This window comes from Colobus angolensis, unplaced genomic scaffold (genome assembly GCF_000951035.1).
Source record: "Colobus angolensis palliatus isolate OR3802 unplaced genomic scaffold, Cang.pa_1.0 Scaffold294, whole genome shotgun sequence".
NCBI lineage: Eukaryota > Metazoa > Chordata > Mammalia > Primates > Cercopithecidae > Colobus > Colobus angolensis.
The window spans coordinates 1,175,408-1,188,883 of NW_012116199.1; the positions used below are offsets into that span (position 1 = coordinate 1,175,408).

The 13,476-nt window shown below is 38.9% G+C and overlaps 1 protein-coding gene across 1 annotated transcript in view; it reads left to right on the top strand.

The window, feature by feature from the left end:
- The window catches only part of MTMR10 (myotubularin related protein 10), a 54,305-nt gene that overhangs the window by 21,659 nt on the left and 19,170 nt on the right, over nucleotides 1-13,476 (top strand). Inside the window, exons 6-9 of the mRNA XM_011949252.1 lie at nucleotides 3,342-3,432; nucleotides 10,238-10,424; nucleotides 12,243-12,330; nucleotides 12,413-12,501. Coding sequence (XP_011804642.1) covers nucleotides 3,342-3,432; nucleotides 10,238-10,424; nucleotides 12,243-12,330; nucleotides 12,413-12,501 — 455 coding nt within the window. The remainder of the gene's footprint in view (nucleotides 1-3,341; nucleotides 3,433-10,237; nucleotides 10,425-12,242; nucleotides 12,331-12,412; nucleotides 12,502-13,476) is intronic.

A 13,476-nucleotide genomic window follows, 5' to 3' on the forward strand; every position in this document is an offset into this window, starting at 1 on the left:
GTACCACAGGTCATCTTAGAAAAGAAACCGTCCACTGTGGGTGCTTCTGGCTTCTGTCCAGAGAAGATTATCAGCTTTGGTCCAAAAATTGATTTAAAAGTAGTTTACTACTTTTTCTCCAGTAAAATATTTGCCATAATTTAATATCTTTAATACCAGCATTTTCTTCATTTCCTGTGGTAGCCAGAACAAATGAACTATTTCAGATCTTTCAAAAACTCTTAGGATGGAAGATAGGAATTTGGACTTAGGTTTTTAAAATAGCGTGTATGTAAAAGTGCAAAGAATGGGGCCCTGGCCTGCTTTCTCGTCTTAGAATGTTCCACAGTAACAACATGAAGACAATCCAGGTACACAAGTTTGTATGCCTTAGTCTGTGTGCCCAAAGAGACCCCTTAGGTCGCATGAACATAAGTTACACGTTGAAATTAACTACCGAGAAACAGTATATTTAGTTCAAGTTCTGCTACCCCCCAAAAAAACCAGTAATTCAACTGACTTTCAGTTTGACAATGTTTTTATAGACTTCTTTCAATGTAGATGCTTTTGGATGTACTTACTGGTTTCCTAACCTAACTTGATATTGTGCTATTTTTAAGGGGCTTGAAAAAAACACACTGTGTTGGGTTTTGCCTTGAAAATAGGCTTTGTTTCTTTTTTGCCTCATGACCGCAAAAAACATGTCCATGATCAATGATATGTGAGCTTCTTTTCTGTAAACAGGGCATGTGACGACTTTCTAATTGTTTTGGGAATGTGATAGACATTATGATTATTGGCTTGGAGCATTTTCCTTAACATATCGGTAACTACTTTTGTCAACGAGTATTAGTGTAGCTGCTGTTAGACCCAGAGCACCTTCAGAAAGCTACTGAAGTTATGCTACAAAATGCAAACATCTTCAGATCTTTACTCAAGTCTGCACAGGGAGGTCTTTCTTGGTCTCCTTCTCTACTTTTTAACCTGCTTCCCTCTTCTCACTATAACACTTCATATTCACCTTCCCTGCTCTATTATTTTTCTCTTTTAGCATTCATAGTTATCTTTCTGTATTTTTTCTCCTTTATCTTGTTTAGTGTCTTGTCTTCCCACTAGAATGTAAGCTTCATGAGGATAGGGATTAGTGTCTGTTTCGTTCACTGCATCTCCGGGGCTTACAACATTGTAGGTACTCAGTAAATATTTGTTAAATGAATGTGAAATGTAGCATTGATCTAAGGAATTGACCTTAATGGTAGAAGTATAACAGAACCACCTATATCCTACGTCTCATCCACATAACTCTTATGTGAATACCTTGGAAATAAAGCAACATAAGCACAATTAACTAAGGAGACACTTTGTATTGAAACTGTTGTTATGGGTTCCTGGAATTAATGCTCTGAAATTGGCTCCCTCTAGGAAGGCTTGTGAAGAGAGTAGTGTTGAACAGACATGATAGTTTCCAAGAAAGCATAGTTGGCTAAGAGGAGTAGGATTTTCCAAGCAAAGAGTGTGACAGAGGAGATGACTGGGGCTAAGTCAGACAGAATGTGTTCAAACCTGTTTTTCTCTGACCTGAGATTGCTGAGGGAATATCGGGAAGGTACAGTGGTCTGGTGAGGAGAGCCAGTTTTGTCAAGAATCGAGAATGAGGAGATTTAATTTGTTATGCAGATGTCTGGGAACCACAGCAGATTATCAAGAGAGCAAAATTGTTAGTGAAAATTACATCATTAGAAGGTAATTCTTAAGTTTTGTAGATTTCTGGAATGTAAGGAAGCTCTCGGAGGTGCCATGAGGTGAGTATGGCCTAAGGATGTGGCTATGGCAGTGTAGCAAAATGGACAACTATGAAAAATGTCTAGAGAAAAGTGCAACAAAGCTTATCAATGGTGCCCACACTGGTAGGAAGGATGAGAACTTTTTCAAGGTACAGACTTCAGTAGCTTTGCTGCTAGAAATGCTTTAAGGAAAACTGTTGAAAAGATTAGGAATGGGAATACAGATAACCAGCTCCTAAAGTTTGCAACTGGGACCACCATAATAGAAAGCTCTCCCATAGGTATTGAGGAATCAAGATACCACGTACGTTTTAATAAGCAGGTTTTTTTTTTCTTCTTGACCAAAACTAATGACAAATTCTATCCCCTTGTTTGTATATTTTAACTTAGTTAGGGAACATTTATTCTCTAGAAGACTTTTAAAATGTAGTTTAAACAAGTTGACACATGCTTACTGGTTAATGAAATGTGCATCAGCCCGCTACAAACACCACTAATTTGATATGAACTAACAATTAACTTTTCTTACTTGCTTACTGGCAAAAGTATATCATTCTGGCTTAACACTTTATCTTCTAAATAATATTTAATCTTTTAAAGTAAGTTTTTCTGCTTTGTTCTCCTTGCATATGTCTTAAATTTCTTCCTTCATCTTTGCTCACTGAAGAGCATTTTTTCCCATGTTCTGGTGACTATCAGGGTTTGTAAGCCTAGAGCACCATCCTTCATTCTATCTAGCAGCAGTTGAGAATAATAACAGCCATATTTCCATATATGGAGATCCTCCGAAGGCCTAGCCTGCATTATGCTTGTTAATTCTTACCACAGCCTAGGTATTACTTTCGTTTTACAAGTGAGCAAACTGAGGCTAGATGAGAGGAATTGACTTCACACATGTTATGTAGCAAGTACTTGATAGAGCTGGGATTCAAGCCCCCCTAGTCTGTTTGATTCTAAAGCCCGCACGTTTTCCACCACAGGGCACACAGTCCCAAACCATTTTACTCAAACACAATTTGTGTGTGTGTGTGTGTGTGTGTGTGTGTGTGTGTGTGGTTTTTTTGATGTACCTCTTTGAGCCACCCATGGGTTTTTGGAATTTCTTGCTAATTTTAATTTTTTGTAATTATGCTTCTTTATTTAGATTTTTAAATCCATGAGGTGTAAACTTTAAAGTTTCATACCTTATATTAATTCTTTATAGTCCACCAAAAATGAAACTTTTTTCTTCCTTTATTGGAGTGGACATGTAGTCACTGACTTTTTGGAGAATGCTTCTTTAGTTTCAAGTTTTCTTTATTGGACTAAAATTACTTTCCAATTAAAATTTAACTCAGCAGATACTTTCTCAATACTTGCCATGTGCTAACTAAAGATAAACAATGTCTTGAGGGCCTGACAGTGAATGAGATACCTGGCCTTAAGGAGCTCTTTTATATTCTAAGTCAACAGAAAAACATGTAAATAGTGTCTATAATCACTGCCCCACAATGATCCTCCCAGTGTCCAAGGCCTTATTGTACATTTCATTTAACTAAGTGTGTTAAAATCAAATTCTAAATGTAGAATTTTTCCTAGGTATGCCTTGCAATAGCTCATTATTCCCAGCCAACAGACCTCCAGCTACTCTTTGCATTTGAATATGTTGGGAAAAAATACCACAATTCAGGTAAATATGAAAATATTAAATATTGTAACTAATTTTACATGTGTAAATTTTACTCTTATGTTTACCGGAAGCCTCCAAGTACATGAGCTTTAATGATTGTAGAATTACTAGCTTCATACCTTAGAGAAGTAAGCACTACATGCTAAAAGAGCCAATAGTTTGTCAGATTATTTCTTGACAAGTTACCAGGAAGAACCTGTAATGCTATGAATATGGGCTTATAAGTTATGTCATATATTTAACCTCCAGTCATTGGCTTGTATTTTAGGATGAAGAATATATAACCTACCCTTTTTAATTGGTAGCTTGAGTTAAAGTAATCTTATCTTTTCAGAAAACTGGCAGAAAACTAAAAGATACATTAAAAGCATAATCTTTTCTGGCAAGGTGTGATTTCATGCAAAAGCTAAAGTGATTAAAAACTTTGTGGACTTCATTAAGATTCTCAAAATACTGAGTTTCTATTTCTGAATAATACTGATCAAAGGAAGATGAGCATTTTTCCAAGGACAGGTATATTCTGGACAGCTTTTGTGAAAGTAAATAGTTTTGTCTGTATATCTGACAGTCATGACATGACCAAGGAAGATTCCAGATGATCATGCAATTCCGTACATTCTGTTTCTGTACAAATGTTATTTTAATAAACTGCTTTTAAAAATCTCTTAAAAGGATAGAGAAAAACAAAGAACCATGTCTCCTGTTGGCCCCCTTGTCAGTTAGTGACTGCACATCAGTTAACTGAGCGAAGCCTGTGTTCTTTTATTTAAGCAAGAAAAATAAGTCAGCTGTGTATTTATAATGAAAAATCCATTCACCCAGCATGGTCTGGGCCATACAAATTATTAATTGTACTGAAATTTTATATTTTGTTACCATAAAACATATGGTAGTAATTTAAATAAAGGGTATAATAAAAGTATATTCCAGCAACACTATATTGTAAATACATTAAAATGTATCAGTGTATGGTATCTGAAGATATATGTGTATAAGTAAATTTTCCTTTGTTTAAAAGATACCTACCTTTCTGTTAAGCACTGAGAGGACCAAAAAAAAAAAAAAAAACTTAATACTATAGAGATAATATATGAAAATAATGCTTTGCAGAACAGCTTTTATCATATAGTATTATATTTATAGAAATTGTATAGCAGAAGTATTTGTAACTTAATTTTTCTTATCAAGATGTACATAATTGTAACTTAGGCTTAAGCAATACAGTTATTTTTTGAAGTTTATTAAGATTAAGTAATTTGAGTTACTGTCTAAAAATAAAGTATTACAGATCCTGCACTATTTAGTCAGGTAAACACTCCTTGGGATCACCATCAAGCTACAGAACAGTGATCAAGGTTATCTTCAATAAGATCCTCACCCAGAGTTGCAAGAGTTGTAGGAGTGAGTCTTTGATTCCTGCTTAACTGTTTATGATACAGACCAGTTCTTCATGCTGCTATTTTTCTGATAGAAATGATTCATTCCAGTTTACAGATCCATAACATCTACAGTAATGTAGCGACTTGGGCTCAGCAAAGACAGTAAACTTCGTTTTAGAGTTGGTAACCTGATGCCTGCCTCAGTTACTTTCCACATTTTTCTTCATTCATACCTTGTGGGCATCTCTGTTTACAGTACTTTAGTTTATCCACCCATAGGTCTTCTACTACTGGAATTTTAAAATTTACATCATTCAGTTCTTCTGTTTCTTCTTATATAGCTTATTGATAAAATTTGATGATTAAGACTTAAAATATTCAGGGATGCTTTTTTTATATTACATCTTTCAGACTCCTCCTTTGACAAGTACTTCATAAACATAACACTGGCCATAGTTTTGTTAAGATTCCTCATAGGGTAACATCCTTTAATATCCTTCCATGCTGTTACAGAAGCATAAATACTGCATCTTTAAGATCAAAAGGAGCCTGAAATTTCCACACACTGCAGTCAGAATTCATTAATTTGTGAGTGAAAGATGCCCACTCATCCACTCTTGAACTTCTGGATGACACCTTGATTCATTGGCTGGATTAAAGAAGTCCTTTTTGCAGGCAGGTAGGTGACAAAGCTGTTTCCACAAATAAGATGCAAAGTTGGAGGAGCTCCCCTGCAATTATCAAAGAAAATGATATTTTAGCTGGCCTTAGTCACTCAGGTGTTCATTCATATTTAGCGTCACATGAGTAAAAGCCATCTCCGAAAGGTCCTGCAGTCATCCCACCACTTCTGTGAATATCCTGGAGTAAAGTAAGTTGTGTAGCATCCAGGCTTTGGAACATCGCTGTGCACAAACACCCCAGGAGACACTACGAGCACAAACAAGAACAATGAGTCTGTTTTTTCTCTTTTAACTTTAAAGAAACCGTGAGGACTCTGTTTTCATCAGTCAGATTATTATTGGACAAATAATGTCAAAAAAGTACAGATTCATCTCTCATGTTATAGAATTGATTAGATGTCAGATTCTGCTTCTGGACCAAAAATATTGAAAGTTTCATGAAGTTATCTGCAGCCTAGTGTCAGCAGCTCTGCTTCATGACAGACATCCTGCTTACAGATGCTGTGACGTAATCTGAAGTTGTAATGAAATTTCACATCAGAAATTGTACATTTTTTCAGTGAAATTTATCCTTTTTATTAACATAGATCTTGGTATTAGGTTTTCCTTAAAATGCTTATTTGAAAAACAGAAGGTATACAATCCGTTTGAAACAGTATAGGAATTTTTAAAGTTTGTTGCTTGTCAGTTCTTATGAGATTCTCAGAATAGATATAAATGATTGTTGAATATTGGTGGTTCCAGCCAGCTGTATACATCAGGATTACTGGAGGAACCTTTAGAAATACAGCCATGTCGGCTCTAGCACAGGTCAGAATCTCCCAGTTAAGAACCGCTTTGTTGACTCATGCTTTTGAACTTATTAATACTTACAATCCTCTTTTTACCTCATTCCCTTGTGACTTCTAATTTCTGCAGTATCATCAGAGTGATAAGCTTTCTTTTCATATATTGATGACTTGTGTTTTCTGTTGCTTGAAGCCATTCTAAATATCAGTTGGCCAGTTCAGTGGAAATTCTCTGAAATAACCCCAACAGTATAGGATTAGACTTTTTTGCTGTCACAGAAGATAGCCAAGGTCAGGAGCATGTCAGTCTGCTCTGGAAGCATGTCGTAAAACCTCAGTCAGGTGGCGGCCAACGGAGCCAGGTCTCCCTGAGATGACCCACCTTTCACTGTGTTGGTCTAGCTCCTCACAGTGATCCACTCATAGAGCAGGCCACTGGTATCAGGTCTTTTGAACTTCGGAAAGCGTTCAAGTTTCTGGGACTGTAAAACCAGATTGAGTGTACACTACACATTCTGTAATGAGCTCTAACTGAAGATGACATAGAACATATAAAAAGATCTAGTCCCAGTTGTTTAGAGAAGTACAGGATTTGAACAAGAGAAATGGAGAAAATAACAAACGATAGAGGACCTCACTTTATGCTTCGAAAACATAAATAGATGTTCTCACTTGATGTTTAGAAAAATTTGTGTAAGTTAGATATTGAAACAAAATTTGGCCAGAGAAACAATCTCATAAACAGTAGCACATTCTTAGCCTCGCTTATTGAAGTCTACAGCCCAAAACACTAAAACGTATTCAGTGCTGCTAGACTCAATCACCAAACTGTTTTACATAACTCTTAAAATTTTGAGTGTGTTTTTTATAATTCGTTTTTGGTAGTGGTGGTTTTATTGTGTGGCCAGGACCGCTGGGTCAGTGTTGAGTAGCGGTAGTATTAGCAGGCATCATTTCAGTTCCCGCTTTTAATGAAGATGCTGTTAGCTGTGTCTTTTTGATAAACACCCTCTATCCAGTTAAGGAAATTCCCTTTTATTCCAAATTTGCTAATGTTGTTGGTTTTTTTTTTCGTCATAAACAGGTATCTATCATACATTTTTCTGCACTTACTAAGCTGGTCATTAATACAGCCTTTTTCATCTTTAATGTAGTCATATGGTGAATTACTTAGGTTTTCTGATATTGAATAGCTTTCTTTGTTTTGGTGCACTGAAACATTGTATAGATTGGGCTTTGGCCACAAATTCCATATGCAGGTTTTGTGTTCTGGAGAGATCACAACTCCTAAGTCTTCCTTCTCACAGACACACTTTTTAGTTGTGTTACTCCAGAGAAGGCCCTGAGATGGAGTGGGACTCTAGGATATGGGCTTAGAATTAGCATTTTACTGTGTCTCTGTCTATTTATTTATTTATTTATTTTTGAGACAGAGTCTCGCTCTGTCACCTGGGCTGGAGTGCAGTGGTGCGATCTCGGCTCACTGCAAGCTCCGCCTCCCGGGTTCACGCCATTCTCCTGCCTCAGCCTCCGGAGTAGCTGGGACTATAGGTGCGTGCCGCCACACCCGGCTAATTTTTTTTTAGTATTTTTAATAGAGACGGGGTTTCACCTTGTTAGCCAGGATGGTCTTTATTTCCTGACCTCGTGATCCGCCCTCCTCGGCCTTCCAAAGTGCTGGGATTACGGGCGTGAGCTGCCACGCCTGGCAGCATTTTACTTTTTAACGAGCTTTGTTAAAATCAGAATCACTGGATAATTCTGATACCACTCAGAGGAGTCCCAATTCCTAACATGGTACATAAGCCCCTCCGTCATCTAGAACAGCACCATCCAGTGATGGAAGTAGGGCAGCCACTAGCCACATGTGGCTGTTAAGTACTTGCAATGTGGCTAGTGCAATTGATGGACTGAATTTTTTATTTTATTTAATTTTCATTTCAGTTTAAATTTAAATGGGCGTGTGTGGCTAGAAGTTACTTTTTTGGGAAACACAGATCTAGAGTCTAGGCCCTATTTAATTTCCCACCTCTCTTCCACTACCTCTTGAATCCCTATGCTCTAGCTGTATTTAGTTACTTGATACTATACAGTTACACCATCTTTTTTAGGTTCTTCTCTGTCTAGCATGCCTACCTCCTTCTCACCAGCTACCTGGCAACTTTTGACTTATTCCTTAGAACTCTCTTTAGATGTGGTCAAGTCATGAAGCTTTTCCTGCCCCAGCCTCTCTCTCCAGTGCGAGTTAGGGGCCTTCTCGTCTGCATCCTCATTGCACTCAGACATCTGGTACTCTGTGATGATCACACTTCTTAATAGTTTCAAGATAGAGGTAAAATCTTACTCATCTTTTTGCTGTCAGGCATTAGCACATGGGGAGGTCTCAGAAAATACCTGTCTCGTACCAGGAGTTAATGAATAATCGGTAGGAATGGGCATGACGTGCTCATGGGACATTGGAAGGTATTGCATGGCTGCAGAGGAGAATGGGAAATGAAGGTCAGATAAGTTCTGTGAGGGATCTCTAAGGCCAAGAGAAGCCATTTAGGTTTGCTTGGTTTGGTTGGAAAATGAGCTTATTGAAAGTTTTTAAGGCAAGGGACTAGCATCATGAACACATCTTTTTAGGGAAGTGTGTCTTGTGGTCAGCTGCTGGCTGGTTTAAATGCAGCAGAATATCCCATTGGGGCTGCCAGCTGGGAGACTTGCCACAATTGCAGCCTGCAGCAGGAAGACCCTGGGCCAGAATGGGTTGTGCCATCTGTCACCAGATATTGCCAAGGTAGATCTGGCTGACTGGTGGGACAGCTTGTTTTTCAGTAATCACTTTGCAGGCAGTCTTGAGGCTGTGGGCATGCTCCCAGAAGATAGCATTACTTCTCTTTCAGAGCAGGCTCCTTGCTAAGGAAATGCAAGTCTAGGCCTGCCCTGCTGTAATCTTCATGTGGGAACAGCACTCTAGCAAAGCACAAAGAACCTTAGGAGCTTTTCAAAGGAAAATCGAGTAGATACAGGAAACCAAGAATTTTCTAATGAGCAGATAGAGCAGGTAGGTGAGAAGTTGGTATTAGAAAAATTAAAGATTTGAAGGGCTTGAGAACAGAGATGATTGTTGGATGTTTCATTTTTCCAGGCAAAATATGTGGAGCAAATAATCAAATGACGTGAACTTACCCCACAATTAGGGGCAGGGAGATGAGGAAGGGTTAGGAATAGTTTCTGTTAGAATGGTAGGGATGGAAGACAATTGAAAATTAAAGGGAAAATAAATGGAGAGGAAATCTAGGCAATAGTCATTCTTCATTCTTGGGGAAGGTGGTCAGGAAAAGGAAGGAAGAAAAATGTATAGTAGCTAGAGTGGTCCAGCGTGATCAGAGTCTTTTCAATATCATGTGACTGAAGGCAGAGAAGATAGAGCCAGTAGGAGAGAAAAATCAAAGCTGTTTTAAGGAGTTGGGAAAGGGCTGGATAAGGACAAGACTAAATGAGTTATTTTTAGGCCAGCGTGGTGGCTCATACCTGTAATCCCAGCACTTTGGGAGGCGAAGGTACATGGGCCACCTGAGGTCAGGAGTTCAAGACCAGCCTGGCCAACATGGTGAAACCCTTTCTCTATTAAAAATACAAGAATTAGCTGGGCATGGTGGCAGGTGCCTGTAATCCCAGCTACTCAAGAGGCTGAGGCAGGAGAATAGCTTGAACCCTGGAGGCGGAGGTTGTAGTCAGCTGAGATCATGCCGGTGCACTCCAGCCTGGGCTACAGAACGAGACTCTGTCTCAGAAAAAAAAGAGTTATTTTTAAGTGGAAAGGGCAAGACGGTTCTTGGAGAGACTTGGAAGGTGAAGCAGGTTAGAGACAGCACATCAGAGTATGCATGTGACAGGAGGCTCGGAGGAGAGGGAATGCTGGGGAAAATGTGACTGTTAAAATTCATAATGTTGCTTTTTCCTACAGCCAACAAAATTAATGGAATTCCCTCAGGAGATGGAGGAGGAGGAGGAGGTAATGGAGCTGGTGGTGGCAGCAGCCAGAAAACTCCACTCTTTGAAACTTACTCGGATTGGGACAGAGAAATCAAGAGGACAGGTGCTTCCGGGTGGAGAGTTTGTTCTATTAACGAGGGTTACATGATATCCACTTGGTAAGTACAATTTTAGCAATGTTATATATGGCTGGAAGTCACTTCCCTATGAAGAATAATCAAACTCTGTTGTCATTGATGACTTTCTAGTTGTGGTTAGTGGAATATTTGTTTTTAATAATGTTTTAATGAATATTTTATTTTAAAGATCAGGGTTTCTTAATATAAATTACAGTATCCCTTAAAAGAAGTTGATAGTAATTCCTTACTGTCATCAGTAATCTAGTCAGTGTTTATTGCATTATATCTTGTAACCGATGTTTTACACTTGGTTTGTTCACATCGATATCTAAAGTCTTCACATTGAATTTGCCTAATAGGTCTCTTAGGCCGTTTAATCTACAACAGTCTCCTTCCATCTCTTTTTTACCTACTATTCATTGACAAACCAGGTCATTTGTTCCCTAGAATTTTCCACATTGTAGATATTGCTGGTTTTATCCCCATGGTGTCCTGTAATGTGTTCCTGTCTCTAGGATTTCCTTTAAAATGTTTGCAACAGAGGCTTAATTGGATTCAGGTTCAGTACTTCTGGCAAGAATGTTTCATTAGGTAGTGCTGTGTTCTCCTGTGGGGTCACATCCCATCTCAGGCTGGCTGGCTGTGTCTCTCTCATTGTAATCTTGAGTAACCAGTGGGCTTAGAGGGTGTCAACCTGATCCACCCAGTAAAAGTTCCCCTTTTATATCATGGTTTTAGCTCCCAAAAATAGTTTTGCATTGGGAGAAAGAATCATTGCCCAGATCATTATTTCACTAAGGATTGCAATTGTTCACCTTCTAATTCTATCATCTTTCTGCTTTTATCGAACTTTTCTCTCACCAGCTCTTTAGTGCCCTGTAACACAGTTGGTACAAGAAAAGCAATATAAATATCTACATTTTCTCCTTTACTTAACATTTTTCCGAATAGTGAGCTGGTTCCCTAGGGGATCTTCCAAAAGTGACTAGGAATTTGTTTTTTAAATTTGTTTAATGACATTTAGTTATGTGAATTTTTTGGAATACCTTATTTTAAAAGGTCGTTGAAGTCTTCATTAGTTCACGCACATAAGCAGCTTTTTAGAAAAAAGAAGAAAAGCACTACTGTGTTATTACTGGTTAATCCAATACCAGGAACTTCTAGTACAGTTCTAGGAAGGTGCTTTGCAGCATGTAGCTTGTGTCTTCTGCTTCCCCTGGAATTTAAGCTTCATGGCCAGCACACTGTGGTATATGTGCTGAGAAATATGTGATGGGCTGCCCAGCCACGTCGGGGAAAGAAGGAAGATGTCTTGAGGTGCAGTGAGCTTGCCCAGTAGTAATAACTGTCATCAGTGTCCTAGAGTCTGACTATGCCTTTTAGGCATAGGGAAAGGTAGAAGAGGGACTTAAGAATCTTGAGAGCTAAAGCTTCTGGTAGATTTGTAGGGTTTTCTTTTGTTTGTCTGGCGTCCTTAACCTCATCAGTAACCTCCGTGTCATTAAAGTAGGAGGCCTTTCTCAGTTGTGAAAGGCCTTTGTTCTCCTGTCAAGAGAACAAAGGTTTGGATATATTTTTCAGTGAACACGTACATGTTTAATAGTCATTCTGGAAAATATTTCTAATACCTTCTTTGGAATTTTCTCATGCTGTAAATTTAGATTTTTAAGAATTGGTCATATCACACATGTTTTAGACTAAGATGTCTAGGATCGTCGCTGCCCCCCATGTGGCTACTAAGTGGGGTGAACATTAAATGCGGACAACTGTGCTTAATTGTTTATGGGGTCTGCAGGAGCACACTATTCCTGCTTTTAGCACAGGACTCTTACATACAATTTTTTTTTTCCCCTCCAGCCTTCCAGAATACTTTGTAGTGCCAAGTTCTTTAGCAGACCAAGATCTAAAGATCTTTTCCCATTCTTTTGTTGGGAGAAGGATGCCAGTAAGTGATTTCTGTTGGATTTTATGAATGCTGACGTCCATTGTTTCTACACAGTGAAGTAAGGATTCTGCCTCTCCCCTAGCTCTGGTGCTGGAGCCACTCTAATGGCAGTGCTCTTGTGCGAATGGCCCTCATTAAAGACGCGCTGCAGCAGAGGAAGATTGACCAGAGGTAATTGAGAAATGGTCGTCGTCACTTTAGACAGTTTTACTTGTCATATATAACTACAGTGAGTTCCCTACTAATTGAAAATAGCAAAATGCATAGTCTTACTAATTAGTTAGCACCATGTTTTATGTAAGAATTGCCATTTTGAAAATAATGTGATAATATTAACTGACATTGGGGTTACACTAAATATAATTTAATTATTTGGTTTGTAAGACACTTGTGGATCTTACGTTGCTGACATCTTGCTGTAACATTTTCTATAACATACTTTCAAAGTGCAGTGATATCCAGTTGAGACACTTCTTGTAGTTTGATGTGTCTTATTTAGATGGACACATTTGCAATAGCTAGAACAGTGGTTTTAATTAGCCGCCACAGACGAGTCTGGCATCATCTGCTCTGGTCATCAGTGACCTCCGTGTTATTAAAGTAGGAGGCCTTTCGCAGTTGTGCTCATAGCAGCGAGCAATACTATTGGTCACTCTCTCCTTAAAGCCACCTGGGCCCTCGGCCTCTGCTCCTCTCCACTCTCCCAAAGCTCCTCTGCCTCACTGGTACTCCGTGCCTTCTGCAGACCCATCCTCTTCTCTCCTTACATTACACAGATTCTAAGGCCTCTTCCTCATGTTCTGTATTCTTTTCCTAAAGAAGTTCCCCCAAGAATGTGGCTTTAGTGGCCAGCACATTTATATCTTCAGTCTACCTTGACTTCTACGTGGAGGTCTCAAAGGCCCCTTAAACTCATTATGTCCAAAACCAAACTTACGGATATGGCCTCCATGCCCTCCCGCGGCCTGCTCTCAGAAACCAGGGGGTCATCCTGGATTCCTTCCTCTTTCTTTCCCTTCCCCATCCCCAGTCTCTCCTCAGATTTTCTCACTTCACTTTTCAGACACCTTGCAAATCCGTGTGCTTCCACCCCAGCAATACCTCTGCCTGTGTGTTATAAGTGCCATCATTTCCTTCTTCCATGTC